Source organism: Epinephelus lanceolatus, chromosome 16 (genome assembly GCF_041903045.1).
Source record: "Epinephelus lanceolatus isolate andai-2023 chromosome 16, ASM4190304v1, whole genome shotgun sequence".
NCBI lineage: Eukaryota > Metazoa > Chordata > Actinopteri > Perciformes > Serranidae > Epinephelus > Epinephelus lanceolatus.
In genome coordinates, this window is record NC_135749.1 from 43311446 (window position 1) to 43337917 (window position 26472).

General features: G+C 41.3%; 1 protein-coding gene across 7 annotated transcripts in view; it reads left to right on the forward strand.

Annotated features, from left to right (window-relative positions):
- The first annotated feature begins 1784 nt into the window (after positions 1-1784).
- mgat1b (alpha-1,3-mannosyl-glycoprotein 2-beta-N-acetylglucosaminyltransferase b) overlaps positions 1785-26472 on the forward strand; it is a 46311-nt gene continuing 21623 nt past the window's right edge. Inside the window, exons 1-3 of one of the 7 annotated variants that reach the window (XM_078176128.1) lie at positions 1785-2268; positions 15030-15202; positions 18066-19326. In XM_078176128.1, the coding sequence (XP_078032254.1) occupies positions 18457-19326 (870 nt within the window). In that variant the 5' untranslated portion in view covers positions 1785-2268; positions 15030-15202; positions 18066-18456. The other 6 variants (XM_033637087.2, XM_033637085.2, XM_078176129.1 and 3 more) reach the window with 6 other exon arrangements.

Below are 26472 nucleotides of genomic sequence, written 5' to 3' on the forward strand. Positions count from 1 at the left end.
GATAGCAAGAGTATACAATTCAAAACTTTGCTTGAAAGCTTTCCAGTTTTCGTCGACGTTCCCAGTCAACTTTAACTCGTCTGGCTGACGAAGGGAGTTCATTTTCTTCTGGTACCATGTATTGACGAGGCTTGCACACCGGAGTCTTGATTCAGAATTCTTTTATTCGTAGCTCTTTCCACATATATCACTAGGATGGCTCGACAACCTTAAGCTACTGCCACCTACTGATGCAGCGGTATAACAACATGAACTGATACTGCATGTACTTGTCATATCAATACACTGATGTTAGCTTTGCTGCTAGTGTTAGCTGTCCCTGTCAGCTGCAGCCACTGATGCTTTCTAGACATCGTGATTTCCCAAAACTGAATAAATACCACACACAGCAACACAAAACTGCTTTGCTAGCTCAATCATGTTGTAACGGCTGGATGGTTGATGCAACATTCAGGTGCTATCAGAGCCGATCCGCGCATCACTATGGCGTAATAATCAACTCAGTCAATAAAAACAACCCGTCCTGTGTTAGGAGTGTATGTCGCTGACAGAATGAAAGAAAGAAAGAAAAGGAAAAAAAAGATAGAAAAGCAGCGTATACCTCACATATTTATTTCTCACAGTTGTGCACACGTTTGGCTGGCATGCAGAAGCACCGTCTGTGTGTCTGTGTGTCGAGGGTGCGAGCCGCAGCTTCAGCTGCTCAGGTAGAGAGGCTGTGTAGCCCGGTGTGTTTTTTTGCTGATTCGGTTCTGCAGGTTCTCTGCTGGTACACTGGAGACGGGGTTCAAGCAGTTTTTCTCTCTTGGGATAGATTGTGCTTTTTTGGTTCATAGTTTTTGATTGACATGCAATTTATTCGCGTTTAGTGGCAATTACCGGATAACGGAAATGTGGGCACAGTTATCTATATAAAATACACAGACTAACTAACTAACTAACTGATTGACTAACATAAACAATTGAAAATTGAAAAAAATTTGCTTGCACCGTTAGCTCCGGTAAGGGAAAGCGGCTGACCGGAAGTCACTTCTGACACCATGTCACGTTAATCACACACGCTTGTAGGTTGTGTTAACTCCAAGTTTTATTACAGCTAGAACAGCTCTTGCAACACAAGGCATACACGTTATATTCATCCAGCCAAGTAATAACACAGTCCCCTCCTGTGATGTCATTACCCCTTGACCACGGCAGCCTGACTGTATTTAGCGAATGTCATCACAGGGAAAGCGGGCCTCATTTCCCTTTTAGGGGCGTGGCTTTCAGATGATGACATGTTGCGCTCTGTCTCTATTAGAGATGTTGTAATTACCCCTTGTTACACGTGGCCCTGGTTTCCCCTACTTCACTGAAATGATCCTTTATACCAATAAAGAAAACTGGTTTTGGGATGTTGGTGTTACAGAGACTGTTGATAAGGGAAATTGAAAATTAATATATTATTATTCTGTGGCAGATTTGTATTAGTAGGTCTAAAGATAGAAAGAAAAAAGATTCCCGCACACTGTTGCCAAACTTGCAAAATATTTAATGGGACAAGGCAGCTACGTTTCGGTCATTACAACCTTCATCAGGCGGTGTGCTGCTTTGTCCCATTAAATATTTTGCAAGTTTGGCAACAGTGTGCAGGAATCTTTTTTCTGACCTGTTTTTTCCTACGCACCTGTTCAGGAGACTCTTCAAATGTGTGCATGAGAAAGTTTTTTTTTGACTTTATAGGTCTACAGATACAAAAGGGAAGTTGTTCGGCATATGACCCGGTTCGGGTAAACTCAACCCTAAACAGTCAATAATCCGGAAGTGTAGTTTTGTGTAGTCAAATGAAAATGCTGTCATCATACATGAGAAGACCCTCAAGCAGCCTGTTGTAGAGCCAACTGGAGACTGACAAACTGAACCAGGGCAGAGGAAATAACGTCGTTCTGTGAAATTTCACTGTAGATACCCTAGTCGGTGACAGTGTAACGTTCGTAGCAGAGCAGACACTGTAGCCTGCTAACATTAAAAGCTATTGGTGTTAGATGAAAAAGAGCAGAGCCGGGGGAATAATGGGAACCAGAGGTGGAAGTGCAGGCAACACTGGAGCCGCTGTGTAGCACTGCAGAGATGAGCTGTGAATGTGACATCGAAAGAAATATAAGGGTGGCTCGACTAGCAAACGGTAGCTAGCTAGCTAGCTAGCCGGTCAGTGCTGCGGCTTGATGTGAGCTTCATTTTCTTTCATGGTGTGAGCCGTACCGACTCGTTCAGAACGGCATGTGAGAGGTGAGTGACACTGGCTTCAGCTGCCAACGTTACTTCGGTTAGGGCGGCTCATGAATGAAAAAACCTTCACTGCTGCTGCTCGGCGTTAGCCAGCTAGCTAGCTAACAGCATGTCAGCATAACGGCTCAGCTTGCTATTAACGTTAGACGATCCTCACGTCCCGATGCCCAGAAATCACTGCAGAGATGACAAAACACTGACTCTACCCCTGCTGTATATAACATCTGTTGTGCTCTGAGTTTTAACTGAGCCAGCCGATAGTTTGGTGATGGACAGCTTCAAAGGGAAATGTGAAGCGTAACAGTTGGGTTTCATGTCAACAGACCCAACAGCTGCGCATCTGCTCAAAGTTAAAGGTATTTCATGTTTGCAATCTTAACAGACCTCGTCGGCCGGTCCTCAGTGTAGTTATGTGTGTGGCTAGCTGGATGGCACACTGCGTGCTGCCTCAGTAGGTGCCTGCCGCAGCAGGCTCCTCTGGATGATCCTACCAGTCAGCTCCACGTTGTCTGGAGGAGGGAGTTAAAAAAGAATTGAGTTTCAGCTGATACAATTTGAAGAAGAGCAACAGTTCCTCCTTCTCGCATCCTTCCCTCTCTGTTCACAATCTACAAAGCTTAACTTGCCACAGCTGAAAGGGAGGCATGACATATCTGTAGGCTGCTTCGAGTTCAGGTACGGTGACTTTTACACTTTATGTTCATTAGCACTGGAGTTCACTTCGTGTTTGACGCATAATCTCATGAGACGGCTGGTTTTGTAATGTCCATGAGACTTAAATGCTTATTTCGAGAACTTGGTGTGCCCTGATTCTTTTTCTTTTCCTCTTATTTTTACTTTTCTACTTTAATTGATCCGGTGTTGCCCACTGTGTGCATGTTTTTCCCCCAGCATTTTTAAGATAAAAACATGACCTTCATTTGCCAGTCTGCTTCAGGGGGTTTACATTTATACTTTATTAGTCAAGATGATCATTTGAACAATTTTAGTTTATGAACTCTTTTAAAACGCGTTAGTACAATATACACTCAAAATGACCCTTTAAGGAGTGTAAATGGAATGGTAATTTTTTGTTGAACAAACATTTTAATACTATAACTGAAACTTGAAACTATGCTTTGATAGAAGTATGTGAAAAAAGTCTCCACTTTGAAAATAACTAAAATAAAGTTGAGAATCTCGATCTAGTTACATTTTTTCCCCCAATATCATTGATAAGCAAGTGTACACAGTATGATAACCATACATTTTCATGGTATACCTTCAAACTGGTATACCGCTACAACCCTATTGGCCACTTACAAAGGAGTTCAGATATAAAAACGTTTAAAGTCATGTCATACTAGCTGTAGTGTGTTAGGTTTGGATTTCCTTCTTGATCCGTCCACAACCTACACAAACCCCCAGACCGTAATCTTCATCAATCATGCTACTGCTCTATAACCTGTTTTTAAACATCTTATAAGTGTCAGTAGGGGGGGGGGGGGGCAAATGTGGTTTATAAGTGTGAGGGTTATTTATATAATGATGGTAATGTGGAGAAGATAAACAGATCTGACATGTTGAGAGGTTGTTGAGCAGTGAAGCACAGCCAAAGATCCATTGCTAATCAGAGCGCTTGTTGCTTGTAGTCAAATATTTATCCTTACAAGATTATTGCAGGCCTATATTTATCAGCTGTAATTGGTTTAGGCTTTTCTAATCCTGAGGATCTGTGGAGGAGTCAGTGTGACCTTCATCCTTAACTCACTCACCCTTTATCAGTGTACAACAACAAAGAAGACCTTTACTGTCACATACACTCTGTTGACATACTTGTAATTTTCTTTGGCTGTGTCAGCATTTTTACATTTGTACTGGAGCTTGTTTGCTCATGGGAAGTTGGACTTTGTTCAGCAAATCTGAAGTATAGTCAAGCAGTAAATGGATAGCAAATTTCAAGGGTCAGTTCAGCTAAATGACAGAAAAAACAAAACATTTTCTCACTCACCTTTTGAGGTATCTAGTTTTTCGGGTAGCTCAGATTTTAAAATATTGATTTCTGAGATTTCAGCCTCTATCTCAATACAGTGATTCAGCTTTGAATGTTTGTGTGTGTATAGTGCAGTCCCAGTTTCTCTGCAACAACCAGCCCAGTCTGAATGTATAGGAAGCAGGGGAAAATCATGTGTAATTGGGATGTGTAGGTTAGGGATGCGCGTTATTTTTTGCTGATATCCAATATGCCGGTGTATAAAAACTTACTTGGCAGATAACCGATGCTGACTGATATATTCACTTTTTCCCCACCTTATTTTAGTGTTAATCAGATCTCTTCTGTAGTGGAATTACCATCATATTATGTATGCATACTCTTAACATGATGGCTCACCAGCAGATGGAAACATGAAATAGAATGCTTTTCAATGTATGTGCTATTCATTCAATTTACAAAATAAGAAAAAGCATGTTTGCTGATTCATTTTCAAGCCAATAATGGCTGATACCGATGATGTGACGATAATATCGTGCATCCCTAGTGTAGATGATACTACATGGCAACACTTGAGTATGTGAATAGAATGCTCACAGAGGGATTTGTGATGAATACATGAAAAGTTAATATAAACCACTGAATTTTTAGGTTGCTCCCAGTGTTAAATAACTATGTTGGGATTCACAAAGATCATTAGATCATAGTAGCTTTTTATCACTCTAATATCATAACACATTATTATTGCTGAGCAGCTGACAAATGTGAATTTGGTGTGTCAACTGATTGTACCAATCTGGACTGAATGTGTTTCATTCAGGGACAGTAAGCATTGAGAGTTGGAAGACATTGTCACACAGTTAGCGGTGTTAAAGAATAGTTATGGTCTGCCCTCTAATCCAGTCTCTGATAGTTATTCTTATTAAGATTTTTTTTTAACAGTGTCAGAAACAAGGTAAGCAAGTACCAACCTAGGGTAATGTGCAGTGTAAGAGAGTAGCTTGTATTTGTTATCCACTTCATTAGGTTTTATTGTAGAGCCACAGATAAACTGAAGCCCATGTTCCCATTCATCAAGCTTTCTGAATACAGTCCAGCTCTCTTGTCTCCATCCACCATCTCACTCTAAAATTTCTTTCCCATTTCTTTGAAGAATGCAGCATACACTTTCAAGGTAAACTCAATTTCTGTTGTTGCGGATCAGCGCATGAGCACACGAGTTTGTTTCTCAGAGCCCAAAGTGATTCCTTCAGATGTCTTATTTTATCCAATAATCGGTTTATAACCCAAAGACATTAAGTTTAAAGTGACATAAAAACACCAGGGGAAACTACAACCAGATAATGCTTGGCATATTTGCTTAACAAATTACTTAAACAGTTAATCACTTAATAAACTTATTCATTTTGTGTCATTTGACTCATTGATAATGACCAATTGTTTCAGCTTTAGATTGACTTTTTGACTTGACCATCATTTTACTGGTTGCGTTATAATATAATTAATCTGAAAAGCTGTTTCTGGTTGTGGTGTACCCCGATAAGAAGGCTGGCTACTTGTAACTACAAAATCTTGGCAGTTTAGTGCAACAATATAGTAACTAGGTCTTTTATAACCACATTTGTCAATATCTATTTTGGTCTTGTGGATCTTTCAAAAAAATCGTTTGTTGAACATTTGAGATCTTTGTTTATGTTGCTCAGTAAAACTGTGAACATCATATGGAGATGAGCTGGATGTCCTGTTAGCCCCTCTCAACAAGTCAGATAAAGTCCAGGTTCAGGGTGGTGAGCCATCAGAAATACCACATCACTCCACGTTTATTCCTATTGCTGTCTGTCTGATAAAGTCATGAGTTTTTGGATTTTGTCTCAGCAATGGAAAAATGTGTTGATTCTGTTCGTGCATGTCAGTACAATTAACAGAAAGAGCTGCAGTACCTGTTCGATCCTAAACATTCTTACAGTGTAGACTTTTACAGGGGTTAAAGCAAGAAAAAATTTTGTGCCTGAAATGTGGAGCACGGAAGATTTGTGTGCCTGAAATCTGAAATCTTTTCTGGAGCGGGGGGCTTGGTGTTGCGGTCACAAAATGAAGAAATAGAAATATATGTGTTGCAAAGGAACGTGTTTATTATCAAAACGAGCAAAAAGATTATAGCTTTAGTAGTTACTTTTCAGATTAAACTTTTATAGCATAATGAGTTTATAAATAAAGATTAAACTTTCAGTGGTTACCAGACTTTTTGACTTATAGCTCCTACATCTCTTTTTTGCCTTGGTGCTATTTAGTTTTAGAAGCTAAATCATTTAGGCTGTTTGCAAAATTGTATCACACTTGATGTGAATTAAACAGGCAGTTACGTTGAAATTTCGCCTCTGGGCAAGCATGTCATCATTGAAATGGATCATATAATGTTGTGGTGGTGACTTTAAAACTTCAGCAGAGAGGATTTTTATTGCAACTTTCGTTTCTGTCTGGTTTCTTGTTACCTTACCTTCAAAATTACCGCTGGCTTACCGGAGCCTCTCCCGCTCCGTCTGTGCTCTGTGTTTCAATGTGACATGATGTAGCCTCGCGTCACCAGGCTCTTAAGAGCCTGGTTTCTTTTCTCTCTGAATTTTGTCTGGATTCTGGTTCCGGTCTAGAGAGCGGATCTGGAATTCAATCGGAAAGTAAAAGTGTTCACCAAAGTAAAACTTGAAATTTTGGCGTACCATCGATTTCCGTCTCCGGTTTAGTACCATATTGTTGTTGTTGTTGTTGTGGTTGATAGAGGATACTACATGGCGAGCATCACACAGTTTTCTTCTCTCTTCCGCCCCCACCGCCCCAAACTTTATCGAAAAAATGCATTTACAAATTACAGGTATAATGTACAAAACTGGGATCAAATGCCTATTAAAGGCGCTGTATGTAAGAATGTGGCCAAAACAGTTACTGCACTCAAATTCAAAATACTGCCACGAGTCGTGTCCGCCCCCACCCCCTCCCCTACAGATTCAAGGTTGCTGGACAGCGGCACGCTGGAGACTGATTTGTTTGCCCACAGGCAGCTGCCGCGGCAGGGCCGCGTCGCTGCGTCCTTGATCTTCGGTTTTCTAGTGGACCGTTCGAGCAAGTCCGCCTTCCCTGCTGCTAACGCTGCTGCCGGGATACAGCTGAGGAGGAGCTGGCTGCTAATGCTATGTACCGGGACACAGCTAATGCTGCTTGCCGTGCTGCTGTAGCTCAGTCGTAACTGTAACTGATGCTGAGACTCTACTGACTGTGTGACTGGTAGATGGTGGTGGGTGGCGCAACAGGCCAAAACATAAATTCAAAACATAAACATGATTTGTGGACTGTAAATTTTTTTTTTAAATGCGAATATTCTGGCCGTACTATTGTCAGTGAAATCAGTATGTTATTATGAACATTATTCCTTAGTCTCTGTGACATATTAGGATGATTTAACGACTATTTGCTTTATATTTCTTACATATAGCTCCTTTAAATAAAACAGACAACTGAAATAGACAATAATTTGTAATACAACTAAATACAATAAAAGAAAAAGGTTAACTTAATGGCTTGGGGCTTTTCTTGTAAATTATATTCTTTCAATTAAAAAGTTTCACTGCATTTTTATGAGCTCGGTGCTTTTATTTTGACGGAAAGGTGCATCCATCGAATTCCGGACCCTGTCTCTCTCGCCCTGGTTCCAGTTGCTTGGAATGGTTGCTTGAAATGGCCACTAAACGGCCCCAGACTAGACATGATGTGAAAGCATGCACAGGCGTCAGTGTTGATTGGCTATCACTTGTGCCGTGTAACCAATCAGAGAGGGCTGTAGGCGGGACATTGTTACAAAGCCCAGTGTATTGGGGACTAGGGCTGTCAAAAGCACTATGAAATTGAGTTTGAATATTTTCGAATTAATTTAGTAGAGTTCGAATAATATTCGTATATAATTTATTATTTTTATTATTATTCTTTTTTTTTTTTTAACAAAAAACACAAATTTGCTGGTGCAAATTGAATGTGACACTTGGGTGAAAACACCCGTTCTGACCTCACTGAAGTGCCAGGTATGACCAACTTCTGCCTCGCTATCTAAGCAATGTTTGGATACTTCAGTGCGTAGTTTTCCACCACAAGAGTGGATCCTGGTCGGCTCATGGTGGTGTCTCATTCTGGTAACGTTTCATCTCTTCTTCAAAAAGGGTAGGCAGAGAGGCAGCAGGTGCAACACTCTCCCTGTATGTCTCCCCGAACAGGTCACACATCGCGGACAGTGCAGTGGGTGGTGTTGGCGCAGCGGGCTCCTCCGTCGGCGCCTCTCCCTCCGTTGCTATGTTCCTCTCTGGCCCGGCTTGTGCGCTAGCCATCTCCTCCCGAACGCTGAGATACAACGTTATTGATAGTATTAATTAATTACTAATGATATTCGAATTATCAAATTTAGGGTCGAACTTACAAAAAATATATATATTCGAATATATTTCGAACTTCGAATTTTTTTTGACAGCCCTAGTGCGGACTGCAGGCAGGGCGGGAGACGGCTGTATCAGAGTCAAAGGAGCGATTTATTTGATCGGTTATCAATGAAAAAACGTCCGATGCCGATTATGGTAAACAGTAGGTTGTTTTTACTTGCACACTGTGCGCCTAAATCATTTTCCCAGTTCGCACATATATATATTTTTAGGGGCAAATGCGAGTGAAATGCTCGCACTGCAGAGCACTTCTGCCCGTGCCGGACAGAAACTTCGCCACGCTGGAAATCCAGCACTGTGCCGGAGAACTTTAACCCCTGCTTTTATGTATATGCATGCAATGAGAGATCATTGCAGTGTGCTAATGCACTGTCATCTGGGGCTAAGTATTGGTTAAAATTTTCACATACTAGTGCATATATGATATCTTGGTACTATATGGAATGGTACTACATTTTTTTTCTTTACCTTACATTGAGAAAAATAAAGATCTACTAGAGCCCTTTCTATTTTGTAAAAGAAGCCAAAGTTCTCAAATATTAGATGCTGTCAAACATAAACAGCTGCACAAAAGTTTGCCTGAATAAAATACGGTCTAAAATTGGCAAGCTTTTCATTTAGATCAGAGGTCTGATCCTAGAGTAAGTAAACAAGAATATGAATCTGAGCGGATATCCAGTGCCAGCTTTCCATACTGTACAGCTTTGACAATTGGTGCTCTGGACAGATGCACACCTTTTGGTTGTTACCAAAAAGTATTATATATATTAATATTCAGCCATGGTCATGGTTTTCCACCCTTAGCATTGAGAAACAGAATACTGTATTTTTCCAAATAGTAGCCCAGGCGTTTATTTCACAAAATCTATTTTGACCCCAGGCGTTTAAAAGAACCAGGCGGCTATTTGCTCAAGGCTTTTATTTTTTTTTTTTGCACCGACCTGCACCAGGCCGTATTTTGGTTACAGTTCCTGTCCAGTATGTTTTTTTTTTAGAGCAAAAATACTGTATAATGCAGGGGTGAGTTTGTGTACAAAAATCTCTAAACATTTAGAGTGGGTCATTTTTTTCGTGTACACAGGTTTCACCGCTGGGTGGTGCTATTGCATTATACCAGTAAAGCCCTAGTTATCTGAATACCAACCGAACGGGCCATTTAACCAACAGTTACAGGCCGCCACACTGAAATATCGCCATTCCGACGGTCCGCCATCCCGAATTCTGGTCCCTGAGTCCTGACAGTAAGCTATGGCGAGCCTGAAGAAGCTGTATTCCCCATGCATGTCAGCGATTTTCACTGGGGACGCACGTGAGTAATTCAGGCTGACATTACCTGTTTTTCAGCGAACTCTTCTGGTAATTTTATTAAAAGGCATGGCATGTAGGTCCACTAGGGCCGTAACTGTACATGTATTTGTGTCGAACTGTTCGGTACGCGACTTTCGGTTCGGCACAACCCTGTACCGAATTATTGGGCGCAGGATATTATTTTATTTTATTTTGTTTTATTTTAATTCCGTTTTTGCGAGCCGAACCATTTAAAATATCTAGTTCCCCGACGGACATAATTGAGTGACGGACCGAGTCCCTTAAATCTCTGCTTTCACTTTGTGCAGCGCATTCTCGCATTTTGACAACATGGCAAGTGAGCCTGACGAACCTGAAGACCCACCCGCCAACAGTCCTCCGTTTGGGAACACTTTGGTTTCAGGGTAAAATACGAAGATGGAAATAAACAAGTGGACAAGACAAAAGCAGTGTGCCGACACTGCAGAGCAGCGGTCGGGTATGTACTTGGAAACACGTCTAACATGCTAACGCATCTAAAGCGACACCACCCGAGTTTGAACGTTAACCGGCACGACTAGAAAAAGCAATCTGGTGCAAACTACGATATCGTCGTCGTTTAAGAAGAAAGAGCGTTTCCCTGACCATCGTGCTAAAGAAATAACCAACGCCATTGGAGCTGAGTAAAATTGTTTAAGCTGCACTTTAGATATAAGCATGTTTTGTTTACTGCACTTTAACAAAGTGGGAAAGCTAAGTAAGTTCCTAGTAAAACTGAATCTGAGCAGGCTTTAAAGCTGACCAGGTGCACTATATTTTTTATTTTAATTGAGTAAAACTGTTAAAGCAGAAATGTATATTTATATTTTTCATTCATAAAATGTGTTAAAAAAAAACAGCAGGATTTTATTTTTCACTTTTATATTTCTATTTTCATTCAAACAATGTGAAAAAGCAGGATTTTATATATACAGTCAGGTCCATAATTATTTGGACAATGATACAGTTGTCGTCTTTTTGGCTCTGTACACCACCACAATGGGTTTTAAATGAAACAATGAATACCTGCTTAAAGTGCAGACTCTCAGCTTTCATTTAAGGCTTTTTTCAAAAATGTAGTATGAGCCATGTAGGAATTACAACCATTTCTTCACACAGTCCCCCAACTTTAAGGGCTCATAAGTATTTGGACAAACTAACATAATCATCAATTAAACAGTCAGTTTTAATACTTGGTTGCAAATCCTTTACAGTCAATGACTGCCTGAAGTGTTGGACACACAGGCATCATCAGATGCTGGGTTTCTTCCCTGGTGATGCTCTGCCAGCCCTTTACTGCAGCCGTCTGCACTTCCTGCTTGTGTTTTGGGTGTTTTGCCCTCAGTTTTGGCTTCAGCAAGAGAAACGCATGCTCAATTGGATTCAGGTCAGATGATATGACTTGGCCATTGCAGAACATTCCACTTCTTTGTCTTAAAAATGTTTTTGGTTGCTTTTGCAATATGCTTCAGGTCAATGTCCATCTGCACTGTGAAGCATCGTCCAATGAGTTTTGAAGCATTTAGTTGAATCTGAGCAGATAATGGTGCCCCAAACACTTCAGCTTTCATCCTGCTGCTTTATCGGGTAGTTTGCCAGCTATTTTTCTGTTTAATTGATCAAACATTTAGTCTATAAAAGGTCAGAAAAAAATTGTGAGAAACAACCATCACAGTTCCCAGATGACTCTGGTAGGGGTTGACCAATTTTCTTGGCCAATATAGATCAGATGATTAGTTATCAAGCAGAACAATAAACCAGTAGTATACATTTGCAGTAAAAATTAAAATCTTAGTGTCCATATTTAGAATAATTACTCCATATACTCCATCACAACATTTTGTTTACTATTAAGCATGTTCAATGGAGTGCTGTAAAAGAGAATTTTTCAACATAATCTTGAAGTAGGGGTATGGACATAAGTGTACACATGATACAAAACTTTATTTGATCATGAAACCCAACGTTACTTTACAGTTCTCTACAGTTTTTCAGTGAAGTGTATGAATTTCACTGTCGGGCTGTCCACTTAATCGAAATATTACCGAAATCACAGTATGGCCAAATGCAATATCCAAATCACAGAAGCTCTAATGTTGTGATAAAGAAAAAAATGTGTCACATCATACCATTATAAATGAAGCATAGTGGTGCTACAGAGATGCCCCAGCCTACAAATCATATTTCAGACAAAAGAGAACATGCTTGTTTGGTACAGACCCTGGAATAAATCACACCATCATCATCATCCTCTTTATGTCCTTTTGTTTAGTGAAATTCAAATGCAAAGAAAACCTTCGCACTTAAATTGGTACGCATTTCACAATCGCAATATCTGTCAGAACAATTGCAATATAATGTGTTTTTTTAACATCATGCAGCCCAACTACACTGCAGACTAGAGGTTGGAATCACAGAGTAACTCAGGACCACAATACATTGCCCATAACGATGGTATCATGATATAGTGATTTTGCGGCACTTGATGCATTACAGGACAATTATCTACAATGCATATTGTTGTCTATGTATCCAAAAAAAATTCCTTAAAGGGCAAAAATCAATCACTCATTGTGGTGTCAGTTTCACAGAATTTGACAACTGAGGTGAAAGTGTACAAAAACATACATAGAGTCATAGTTTAGTGCCTCTTAAACATAAGGCTGCAAAACTCATAATCACTATTATTTAGGTAAGTCATGAGATCGTGATTATTTAACACAATTACTCACTGATGTCTTTTTACCATTGGATTTTTTTTTATTTTTTGAAATGAAGTCGCTGGGGGGTCTGAAAAGTCACTAAATCTAGAGAGAAAGGCACTAAGTTGGCAACACTGAGCACAAATCTGTAAAGGAAAGGAGTACACTAGATTAATAACACAAGACACAATGAGACCATCATTGCGTTATTCATAGTATCTCTTTCTTGCATATCCCTCAGTCTTTATCAATTTTTTTGTTCCATCTGTGTTGTAAAAGTCTGAGCAGGCCCAATCTTTTGCCTTGAAGGTGAGAGTGCCTTTCTTATTTGTTTGCCCCGGCTCTCCAACTCCACACTGTTTGCCATTTTCCCCTTCTGAATTTTTTCTTCACTGCAAGTAAGTTGACTTGTGTTCACGTAACCATCATTCACTATCAGCCAGCACAAGGTCATGGAATAGTGAATCTGGCAAGACAAATTGGCAGGGAAATCTGTTTAGAGCACTGCAGGTTTATAAAAAACATCAATTTTTGGTGCCAGTGTATTGCAACGCATCATAATGGATTGCAAGAGAAAATAACAGGACACACTGCTCAAAAAAATAAAGGGAACACATAATCGTCACACTATAGCACCAAGTCAGTTAAACTTCAGGGATATCAATCTGTCCATTTAGGAAGCACAAGTGATTGCAATTCAGTTTCACCTGCTTTGGTGCAAATGAAAGTGACAACAGGTGCAATGGAGAGGCAAAGCAAAACAATCCTCCAAAAGGAAATGGTTTTGCATGTGGTGGCCACGGACAGTCGGTCTCTCTTTATCCTTCTTGACTGATTCTTCTCTAGTTTTGTGTTCTGCTAGTGTGCTTGTCATTTCTGGTAGTTTGCTGTGTTTCCAAGCACAATCTCAAGAGCATGGAGTAGATAATGGGAGACTGGCTGTTACATGAGGAGACTTCGACAGGGCTGTAGAAGGGCATTAGCCTACAGCAGGACCAGTATCTGCTCCTTGGTGCGAGGAGGAACAGAAGGAGCACTGCCACAGCCCTACAAAATGACCTTCAGCAGGCTACTGGAGTGCATGTTTCTGACCAGAACTGTCAGAAACAGACTCCATGAGGGTGGCATAAGGGGCCTGACTTCCTCTAGAGGGACCTGCGCTCCCAGCCAAGCACCAAACAGATTGGCATTCACCAGAGAACACCAGAATTGGCAGGTCCGCCAATGGCACTCCATTCTCTTCACAAATGAGAGCAGGTTCACACTGAATACGTGTAACAGGCGTGAAAGAGTCTGGAGATGCAGTGGTGAACGTTGTGCTGCCTGTAACATCATCCAGCATGACTGGTTTGGCATTGGGTCAGTGATGGTCTGGGGAGGTATATCCTTGGAGGGTCACACAGACCTCCATGTCATAGCCAACGGTAACCTGACTGCTGTTAGGTACCAGGCTGAAATCCTCCGAGCAATTGTCAGACCTTGCGCTGGTGCAGTGGGCCCTGGGTTCCTCCAGGTGCAGGACAGTGCCTGGCCTCATGTGGCCAGAGTGTGTAGGCAGTTCCTGGATGATAAAGGCATTGATGCCATTGACTGGTCCTCTCGTTCCCCTGACCTACATTCAATTGAGCACCTATGGGACATTATGTATCGTGCATCCGACGCTGCCAAGTACCACCACAGACTGTCCAGGAGCTCATTGATGCCCTGATCCAGGTCTGGGAGGAGATCCCAAGGACACCATCCACCAACTTATCTGGAGCATGCCCAGACATCGTCGGGAGTGCATACAGGTACGCGGGACCATACACACAGAGTCACATTATGAGTTGCTGTGATAAAATTCACACAAGTTGGATCAGCCTGTGATTTCATTGTTTTAACTTTGATTTTCAGTGTGATTTTGAATCCAGCCCTCAGGTTGATGATTTTGGTTTCCACTGACTTGTTACGTCATTTTGTTCTCAACAAATTATACAGTGTACATCAGTAAAGATTTTCAGCTTTATTCGTTCATCAAGAACTGAGGAGTGATTTATGTGTTCCCTTAACTTTTTTGAGCAGAGTATATTCCTATATCAGTATTTTGTCCCAGGCCAACTGCATACTTTATTCTATAGTAACAGTGACAAAGAATAGCCCCTTTTACATGACCTGTTTAAGGCAGGAATATCATGCCATTATGCTGCCTCACCATGCTGTATATAAGGTTGATCGCAGGCACAGATTGGTCTCACCTTCAGTCCACCACAGGAGGTAGTAACAGCGCCAAATCTGTGTTTGTAGGAACAGGGCAGCCAGCAGGATGGGACCATGGGCAGGACGGGTGTGACGTTTTCTGACGTGTTATGGATTTGTCCCACGGAGGGAGATTTATAATGGAGCCAATGGCAGTTAGCAACTAACTCAAAGAAGAAGAACGGCAGCCATAAATGTCGGCAAATTGGGAAAATGATAAGGTCTGGGAGCTCTTTTACCCTCCAAGCAGAGGACGAGGTTGGCCACCATATAACAGAGACAGTGAATGATTGTTATTGTCATGTTATACCATTGTTATTGTTTAGGGCTGCTGATGTGTATGTTATATGTCACACAAGAGGCCGACACTGTTGTGTTACATGTCACGCCTGTCATGCCTCTTTCGGTTTTGTGATGGTGGCATGCAGCCTATAATCACACACTGGAATGACATGATGTCATTTGGTTCTGTGTAAAAATGCAAAGGAAGCATGAAGACGGGACTTTATAGTGGCTCTATTATGCAATCTCTGTGCAAAAAGGGCTAGAGTGACAGTTGGCTAACGTGAACGGTCAACATACATCCTGAATCCTGCATTTTTTTTTTAAACTATGATGGTCATGGGTCACATCTCTCACTCTTTCTTCTCTCGTACTAATAGAACTTGAGTTAATGTTCAGCCAGTAATGAACTTTCTTTTCTTTTTCTTTTTGTGCCGCTATGGCACAAGGTTACCAACAGAAATGCTGGATAATTTTGCAGTTTCAGCATAGAGTATTGTGACTTTTTTTTTTCTTTTACAACTTTAGCAATATCTGCTGCCTCATGTTTGGCACACAGCTCCACCCATCTGTGGTACACTATCCCTCGCTGTTGATAGGCTGTTACTCGTACAACCAGTATAACCATTCAGGTGGTACTGTTGCCGAGACATTGAGCGAGACTACACTGTGGTAACTACAGATAGAGAGGCAGCTGAATCGGTCAAAGTGCATTTTTAAGTTAATTTAGTTTATCAGCAATCAGATTTAAGAAAAACAAAACAAAACAATTCCAGTAACCATAAAATACTGAATATTGCAGCCAATATTCAGCCAGGCCAATCATCAGTCAGCTCCTAGACCTGGTGATGATTTGGAGTTACTTAGTTGTTTAGTTGAATGTCATGCTTTTATCTTATTACTGAGTAATGCTAATAACACTACATAATATCTAAATAAATGTGAGCTAAAGTTTACTGAGAAGTTCACTTTTCTCTGACTCACTGGTTTGAACCCTGGAAATAAGGTGTTTAACTCTGTTTATGTAGAAACAAACAAAATTTGTTCAATAGACTACAAATACTGACCTTTAGTCTAATTTACAGAAAATACTCTCAATTTAAATTCATATTCTGGCCTTCAAAGTATATCCCTACAGCCCCTGCAAGGCGGGGGCCACTCTCCCCTGTCAACAACTACTGTGTTGCAATAAGAAAAAAAGATAATTTTTTTTCATAAAAAAATAAAAAATAAAACAAAATTACATAGGGTGCACATCATGAACAAATATTTTTGAAAAAATAAAATCCTTGCTGGTTTATAGTTCTTTTTGTTCTACATCAGAGCCAGTCAGGAAGATTTAGAAGACAAAAGCGACGTTGACAAGGATGAAACAGGCCAACATGGTTGTGAAGACAGTGATTGTCAGAAAGAAGACATTACAGATGAGTCAGACACTGCAGTAGTGAAGGAGAGCTTGGTGTGTTGCTGACACCCTAAAGCCTAGTTCACATTACAAGATTTTCACCGTGATTTTGATGTCGCAGAGGATCTTGAGAGCCACCTTGGGTCGGAGGTGTGTCGGCAGATAGTCTGCCACGACAAGTCCTCATGTGTGATCAAGCCTATGAGCAAGTCGCCCCCTCGTCTGTGACTGGGACTGGATATCTGTCATGCTAGAAAACTGGAGAAGTGTGGCCCGACTGACAAAGAGCATCAGCCAATGAGAGGTGGGATATGTCCCACGTAGGCATGCAGGAGGACGGAAGAAATGTGAGGACGACAGGCCGCAGGGTTGCCACTTGCCAGGTTCACTTATTAGCCGCGACTTTGGGCTTGTTTCTAAAGTGGAGTTCCTTATTTGGGCTTGCTCTCGTCATCTTTCTCTATACATATCCATCTAATAAGTTATTTAAATGCATGATAGTCGCTTCTTTTGGGCTTGTTTCCATGGCCCTGGTTGCTTGTTTCTCTCCCAAGATCTGGCAACACTGACAAGCCGGCAAGCAACAACAACAACAGTGGTGGTGTCCACAGGATCACGGGGAGTGCGTAGTGTTTGGACCCAGGCCCTGGAGGCAGATCTGATTCAGCACTGAGAAGAATATCCATGCCTTTACGATGGGTCGTCTCCAATTTTGGTGATGTCACCGCATTATCTAGGGCTCTGTCGGTGCGGACTCGGTGGAGAAATCTAGTGGTGTGCACACACAGGTCATAACACAGTTGGCGAGACTCCCGCTGACAGAAACACACATTGCCAGGTATGAACACTCAAAAGATTGCGATAGTCTCCACGACGCAAAATCAGTTTTAAAATCATGTAATGTGAACTAGGCTTAACCTGACATGACATGACACTTTATAGTTTGTGATGTTAAAAAGCTCCAACAGTTTTAAAAGTAGCCACTCAGTAATTAACTCCATTATCTGTGTCCAGTGTTTTAAAGTGGTCTGTTTAATTAGGTTGTGTGTCCGAAATGGTAAGTATCCTTTTAACAAAAAAGATGTTAAAATTGGCCTGCTCTATGCTGCAGGAAAGGGGCACACTCAGAGTTAGCTGCAGGGGGGCCTCACATGTTTGCATTACGGTGCTGTTTATATTGATCAGGAAAAAATTGTAATTACACCCCCCTACTTCTAATTTCTTCTACCGTTCGATTTGTTCTCTTAATAATGTTGTTAGTGCTTTTATTCACATGTATGGAATTTTACAGAAATGTGTAGTTCATGTCTGAAAGCGGCATTTGTTTCTGCTTCATTATTTAAAGCTCAGATGAGCTGCATTTATTCTGCTGATCAGCTCTTCTTCTCTGTTTTCAGGATGGCTGAAGGATAAAATCCAAGACGTCACATTCCCTCAACCCAAACTGACCCCACTTTCCCCTTTTTTTACTTTCAGCCTCCCCTTGTTTGACTCTTTGTTTCCTATCTCAGCTCATTTCCCTGTCTATATGGGATTTCATGGAATGCATGCATTCCATAGTAAGAACATGTAAATTAATTTGAAATTAGACAATCCTCTCCTGACACCCTCCTGAGCAAATGACAGGATGCCCCTCAAATTTGAAAAAATTACAGTGTGATCGGTATCGACCTTCTGCCCATCTGAGATTGCCACCTCAGTCTGTCGGATTCTCACTCTGGTTCCATCACTTGTTCCCTATCTGCAGCCTTTTCCACAACCCAATCTCTTTTCTAGTGTCATTGGGCCATGGTTCGCAAGAAAGGTTCCCTTATACTATGTGGTGCTTTCCTGTTTGTCGCCTGGAATGCTTTGCTTCTTCTTTATCTTTGGGGTCGTCCTCCCATCGGCCGTCTCGGAGAAGGTGGTGGAGCTGAACCAGGAGGAAAGGAGGAGTGGGACGTGGGCAGAGGGAAAGGAGACCAGGTCAACCTGGCTGGGGAGGTGATTCGACTGGCAGAGGAGGTTGAAATTCAGCTTGAAACCCAGAAAAAGCTGCTGAAGCAGATTGAAAGTCACAGGGCAGTGTGGGCTCAGCAGAAAGATGTCGGGAAAAGAGAAACAGAGGATACAAAAGAAGTCAAACAAGAGGTTGTCCACCAGCCGCAGAAGCCTCCACTTTCTCTTGGGGACAGTGTGCATGATAGGCACCAAACTCACGTGAAGCATACACAGAAGCCTGTTCATACAGTACCTACAGGCTCTAAGGTAGAACAGCACCAGGCCATTGAAATAAAGGAAGGGATTGGTGAGAACCATAAACTGGCCACTTCTGTTGCCAGCCCAGAGGTCATTATTCCCATATTAGTTATTGCTTGTGACAGAGTGACGGTAAAACGCAGCCTCGACAGACTGATACAGTACCGCCCCTCTCCAGAACTATATCCAATCATTGTCAGCCAGGACTGTGGCCACGCTGAGACAGCTCGTGTGATTGGCTCATATGGAGATCAAGTGACGCACATAAGCCAACCGGACCTGTCAGACATCAGAGTTCGGCCAGAGCACAGAAAATTCCAGGGCTACTACAAAATATCCAGACATTACCAGTGGGCACTTAACCAAGTGTTCAACACGTTCTCCCAGTCCACTGTGGTCATAGTGGAGGATGACTTGGAGGTGAGTGCTGCCAGAATTTCGCCTCATTCTTATCACATTGCCATGCATGACTGTAGGCATCGTCCTCCTTAATAGCTCACTTTTTTGTGGCATATTTCTTTTATTGGATAGCTTGACACTAAGGACACAGCAGAGGTCTATATAATTTGTCCAGTGGTTGATACAGGCATTGATGAATGATCCGACACACTGACCTCAGCAGTGCCGTTTCACTGCCAGCCATTCTCAAGTGTAGTAGAGAGAAGTCAAGGAAGATGAAATTTTATTAAAGAGGCATATGGCTAGCAGCAAGCAGTTGGGAGAAGGTTTTCTAGAGGGTTTTCTACCAGAAAGAGATTTTTTAATTAAGGTGTGGAAAAAAAGTCATGGTTTGGGTCAAAATGAATAGATTCCTGTCAGAGAGGGCTTTCTTGGAGAAAGCCTATGAGGAAAAATTCTCCCATGTGCTAACAGTGATAACAAGCACTTGAGGTCTTGGTACACATCAAAAGACGGAAAGAATGATTTGGGCTGCAGTTGTCTGTCACCTTTTTCATCCCGCTTCAGAGATGTCAGTATCAGTGAGGTGCCTGAAATGAGCCCGAAGGGTATTTAAAGACAATACCCACCCCAGCAACAGCGTGTTTACCCTGCTGCTGTATGGCAGGGAAAACAGACCTTTTCTCAACTCATCCACTGTACTCCACCCTAAGAAATTATTTTGATTTACGTTCTTCTTGTGGAGTGATGAGGTTAGAACATTCATTTGTCATGCTACAGCCAGGGGCGTCACTAGACTTAAGACTGTACTGGGGCACAGAGAGTTTTTTAGCACTTATTTATAATAAAAAAAGCTTAAATAGTGCTTTAAACTATACAATCAGATCAGATTATGTTGTTGACTGGATCTTTGATTAACCACCTGAATGAACTAATGCATTTGGCCTACTTGTGCACTTGCAAAATCGAATTTGGGGCGACAAAACCAGATAGTTTTAGCCATTTTTCTGGTGACAAAACAATATAAAAAGCATGATGGTGGGACATTCTGTCACTTCACAGTTGTCCAAAACATGTGGTTTGTGCCAGGCGGACATGATTGCCAGTATTTTTTCATTATTGCAAGAAATTCCATTGACTCATTTACAAGTCAAAAATGTGTTTTATCTGAAAGAAACATGCAATGTTTACATCTAAGATAATAGAAAATAGTCAACCAAGTGCAATGATGTCCTCCAAGATAATATTTGTTTTTCAGTTTCAGTTATATACTGGGGGGACATTTTGGGCATTGGGGGGGACACATGTCCCCGTCGATGTATAAGGTGACTACGGCCCTGTCATGCATGCATAATTAGGCTGCAGTTGTCTGGGTGTGCAAAGGTAAAGTGGCTGGTCTTGAAAGCTGGACTACAAATGTGGATAGACAGGGAGAAACACATGTAAGCCTAAGACGTGGTAAGATACGATATTCCTCACTATATGAAGTGACTGATAACAAGATCTGTATAATGGATTGTAAAGAAATTCGTCAGGTTTTTATTTTGTAGACAATTAATCTGGATTTATAGCGTGATGGGATGACAGCACAATGATGTGTGTGGTATCACAAGAAAGCTCTGCTCCTGTGCTTTCATGTGATATGTGTGGCATTTCTGTGCGACCCTGCATTCGCGAGACAAGTGCTCGCTCTTGTCGGAAAGCTACAATTCTGCTGTTTCACGTGATATGCGTGGCTTCTCGCTATGACGCACAGTCACGGAGAAAATCCATAGGGAAGAATGGGTGTGAATTTGAACGCACTATGCGTCGTTCGGGCCCGTAGCCATGTGCGCACTGTGTACGAGGAGTGAATGGAGTAGCACATGAATGAATTACCATATTAAGTAGCCATGTCCGCACTGTGTATGCTATGTGGAGTTAAAACTCCGAAGTGAATTTTTTACTGGTGAAATGTTTACTGGGGCACTGCAGATCAATACTGGGGCACGTGCCCCAGTAAAATCTGTCTGGCAACGCCGATGGCTACAGCACATGGCTGCACAACAAAATGTGAGTTGTAGTCCCTTTAGCAGAAATTAACACTGGTGCTAAGTGCCATTTGTCTGTAGGCCAACGTGGAAGTTAGCCTGCAGTGGTTTCCTCATCAAAAAGCCAATGGGATTTTTCCACTAGATTTTGGATCATTGTAGAAAATAAGCTCTGTGGCAAACAAGCAAAAATGCAGTCGCCATTAGTTAAAAGCTTACGTTAGGCCATAAACAAACAACACCACGGTCGCATGACTTAAAGTCACCACCACAATGAGGCTGTAAAGCTGTGGCCGGTGTGATGATGTTCTGTAGTCTATTTTAGCCACTTATTAGCAATCGTCATTTTTAAGACACAAAAAAGCTTAAGAATTCACATTGGGGTACTGACAAGTATTTTATGTCTGAGAAAAAAAACCTATAAGTCTCTTCAGCCTGTGTTAGCACAGACCTTATTTCAGACATCTAATCAAAAACCAATTGACTTCTAGATGAGGGAGCGCAGAGAGCTAACACAGTAATTCTGGGTTTTAGGACTCACTCCAGTGTCACTTTATGTGGGTATCTTTGAAGGCTATCTGTTACACTGGCAGGTAAATGTTTATAACAAAATAGTCCTGTAAGAAAAAAACTATGGTGACAGTCTCTTCCGTTGATGGTGTCATTTAAGGGCGCACTGCTCTGCACCTAAGCTGCTCTCAAGCTGTCTATGTCACACACACACACACACACACACACACACACACACACACACACGTGCACCTAACTGTGCAGCAGCTGACCACCTCAAGTGCTGTAGTTTTGGCACTTTTGGCACTGTTTACCATATGGGACATCAACTGATCTGCATAACTGTCACTGCTGCTAGCTAGTGTTGCGCCCATACTTATGAAGATCATAAAATAATTACTTGGAGGCTCCTTAGTTTAAACGAAGACGGTTAACTCCTTATCGCCTACCGCATTGTCAGCAGCAGAGCATTAGCTTCATTTCTTGTATTCTTACCTTTAACAATAAAAGTTGTAGACATACAATACACAAAAATGGAGGCCATACGAGATAGTGACTTTAAGTTGTGATCCATGTGATTGTAATTAGGGTGGATAGGACAAAAGAGACCAAAACAAATTTTGAAGCAAAATGATTTTAATATATTGAACAACTCATCACCACAGCCTCAGCATGTGAATAAGTTCCCTCTGGTAAGCAGTGATTAAGTGTATACACCGATCAGCCAAAACATTAAAACCAGTGGTGGGTGAAGTGAGTGACATTGATCATTTTGTTACAATGCAATGCTCCGCTAGGAACATAATCCTCCTGTGCAAAATGAGCGCTGCACACGACTGCGTTTTTGGTCACAGGTGAAGCCGTGAAATCGCGCCTCTTCACCTGCACAAAACGCACCCAGGCACGAAAACTAACTCCACTCCTTTTTCTGTCTGGAAAATGGTGGACTCCATGTCCTGACAGACTCGAGTTTGTGCAACCTGCACAAACACAATAATTCGGCATAATCACAAATGGTGAAATGCACTGTTAACAACCGAAAAAATACTAAGTCACAAGTTTACTACTGCTCAGACTCACTACCTACTACTGCGCATTGGACAGAGGCAGGGTCATGGACGCAGAGTCCCTCTCGTGACGTAGTATCAGGCAATGTTGGGGAAAAAAAGCGTTTTTAGAAGAGGAGCTAAAAAGAGCCACTTTTTCCTCTGAATTTGTGCCCTTATGTCGTGTAAACCATAATAAATTCTGAATTAACTTCTCATATGGTAATTTTTAGACAAGGTTATGTATATATTTTTAAAAAAAAAAATTAACCTGCAAGTTGCACTTTAAACCGATTAACCATTGCTAAATGTATTAAAATAATTTTGCTTTCAACTTTTCTCTGGCCTCTTCTATAAGTTTGTTTTCAACATAATCAACATAATCTCTCTAACTATATAATGACACTGTCTGTGTGTGTGGGTGTGTCTGTGTGTCTGTTCCACGTTTTTCTCCTTACTGACTTGGTCAATCAATATGAAATTTAGCACAGTGGTATAGGGTCATGGGAGGATGCAATATTACATCAATTGGCCAATGGGGGGCACTATAGCAACTGATTGAAATTGCAAACTTTAACTCTAATTGGCAAGTGGGTGGTGCTATAACAACAGAAAAATGCTTAAAAATGGCTAAAATGGGACCGATCGCTGTGGCTCCCTATTTCGCACTCTCCCGCGACCTGACTATTTATTTCTTTTAAAAAGCCAAAGAAAGACAAGCCGGCTACCAATGCTGACCGGATTAGCATGCCTGCTCTGGCTAGCCTGCTGGAGGAACACCGCCAGTCTATATCGTCAGCCCTCTCCACCAAGTTTAAACTGGCGTCCAGTTTAATCCACCCTAACGGAGGGGATGGGATGGGGATGATTCATTTCCCAGTCTCACCCTCTGTCATAAAGGGCAATTGGGCGAAGGGACTGCCTCATCTGTTCAAGTTTTTGTTAAAATGCAGGGTTCCCGCGGATCCTTAAAAAGTCTTAAAAGGCATTGAATTCATTAATCTAAAAAGGCCTTAATTGGCATTAAAATGTCTTAAATCAATCTTTCAAAAGTCTTAAAAATGTTAACACGTGGTAAGTAGGATTTTAGGATTGTAATTAGTCTAAACTATTATACTAAAAATAATAGGTAACATTTATTTTTTAAAAATAATTTGCCGAATAGCAGTAACGTCACGCAATCACGAGAGCGGAACCAACAAAACAGTGATGTGTTTGCAGCCGTGTCTCTCAGAGCAGATGCACGTCGTTCATGTAGCAGTCGGACCACATGGGAAAGTGTAAATTTTTTATTTTTTTTTTAAGATATTTTTTTGGGCATTTTTAGCCTTTAATGGATAGGACAGACAAGTCTGAAAGGGGGAGAGAGAGAGGGAGTGACATGCAGCAAAGGGCCACAGGCTGGAGTCAAAAATTGGCTGTCCAACAAAGATTTTTCTGGATGGCTGAAACCGGTGCCAGGCATTTTATACGAGGCATGGTGTATTTTGTGCAAGAAATGTTTCAAACTCGGCACGATGGTAATCAAGGCAGTGGAGTCCCACATGCACAGCGCGAAACACAAAGCCTCAAAATCAAGCTGTCAACAAACGGCAGGTATTTCCCAGTTCTGTTCTACTCTCGTCTCTACTGTGCCTCCACCCCCATCTCCGATATCAACAACCGGGACAGCAGCACCAAATCTCTGGACAATAGGCTTGTTCGAGATGAACTGCGTCTCGCCTGGAAAGTAGACGAGAGCAGGCGGCCCCAGCGGGGGGCGGTGACAAAAAGCCGCGGTGAAGTCGGACAGTTTCCCGACAGTTTCTAGCAGCCTTCAGTCTGTAGGCTACAGAAAGTCGCAGACACACTAACATCCTGTCTGGAATGATGTCAGTTCATTAAAAAAGTGATCAGACCCATTTATCAGTTTGTTTCCAGTCTCCAGTTGTTTTAATTATGATTAATTAATTTAAATTTATTAAAATGCTTTACAGGTGATCTGCATTTTATGTTCATGGTTTAGCTGTAGGAACCCTGAAATGGTCTCGCCACCTCTGGTTAGAGGGAAATAAGGAACATATATGATACCAGGCCTTGTTATATTCATCTGCACTTTGGTTGAACTCACTAAACAATGTTAGATACTGTTTCCAGAATTAATGAATATTTTAGTGTAATGCCAGTCCTTTTATGTAAACAGTTTTGCTTATAGATCTAATAAACAGGGAGGTGCTTGACACATGTATTATGATTTTTTCTTTTTGTGGTTACTACCTATACTTCTCGGCAGGGGCGATTCCAGGATCAGAGGTTTAGGGGTGCTGAGCACCCAGAGAGCTGCCTGGCCAGATAAATTTCACTGTTTTGTACATTTTAACTCAATTTCATTCCCACATTTGTGAAAGAAAAGCACAACACTTTTTGGGAAAGTCTGTGACTAAACCATCAAATCTGATAAAGGTTATTTAAATGCTGAGCCACAGCAAAAGAGGAATGGATTGGAATCATAAAAGAAACATATCGTACCCCTAATTTCTGGGGGAGGATAACTCATTTTGATACAGCAGCTCCTCAACATACACATAAACAGTATGTATGTTTCTGGAGTAAACCAGCCCCCTATAGTGAGTACCAAAAATACCAAAAATGGACCTTGGACTTATTTTTTGGACTTTTATTTGAAATGCAATGCACAACATGTAACATTAACACATTAACAGTAGTTGACTTTTTCAATGTTTGTCTCTGCCTTTTTCCTTCTTGTCTGTATTATATAATACCAATACATAAATAAAAATACACTTCAAAAAAATAAAAGTGCTTGAAATCTACAAAAAATGAATAAATACACACAGTAGGAGTTATAATGTTAATGGCATCCAGTCAGTTAGCTAGTCAGTAGCACCTTGGCTTTAATATTAACCATAGACTGTATGATATTAACACATGCACATGACACAACAGCTAGCTTCTCTCATTCCAATTCAAACAGAGGAATTGGATGCTGCTGTATTTTTGTTGTTAAAATATTACGTTTCAACCAAGTGGTTTTGACACTTTTCTAGCTTGTTAAAAAAGGACATACAGTAAAAAACAAAATTTAAAAAAAAGCTCTCAAATTTTAGGGGTGCTGGGATTCAATTAAAATGGGCTAGAAACGCCTATGCTTCTCAGGTTACTCTGCAACTACAGGGAAGAGCGAGTGAAAGGGATTGGTGAGAATGGGAAAGAATGGGAAGCTGTATTAGGGTTTTAAACCACCACGAGGGTGGGTTTCATTTCCATGTCTGTACATGTTTGTGCTTTTTTGTGTGCTCGTTTTTTTTTTTTGTTTTTTTTTCCTTTTCCTTCTTCCCTCCCAGGCATCACCTGTGCGTATACCCACTCAGCAATGGATGAGTAAGGTATGGGCTGCAGGTTTGTTTCATGGAATGTTAGGGGAGTCAATGGAGCCATTAAAAGGGGTAAAATAATGTCACACCTACAACAACTTGGAGGGAATACCTATTTACTTAAGGAAACCCATCTCAGGTCCTCTGAAAACGCACGTATTAAGAGGCATAGAATCGTATCGAATTGTATCGAATCGTAACGGTCCT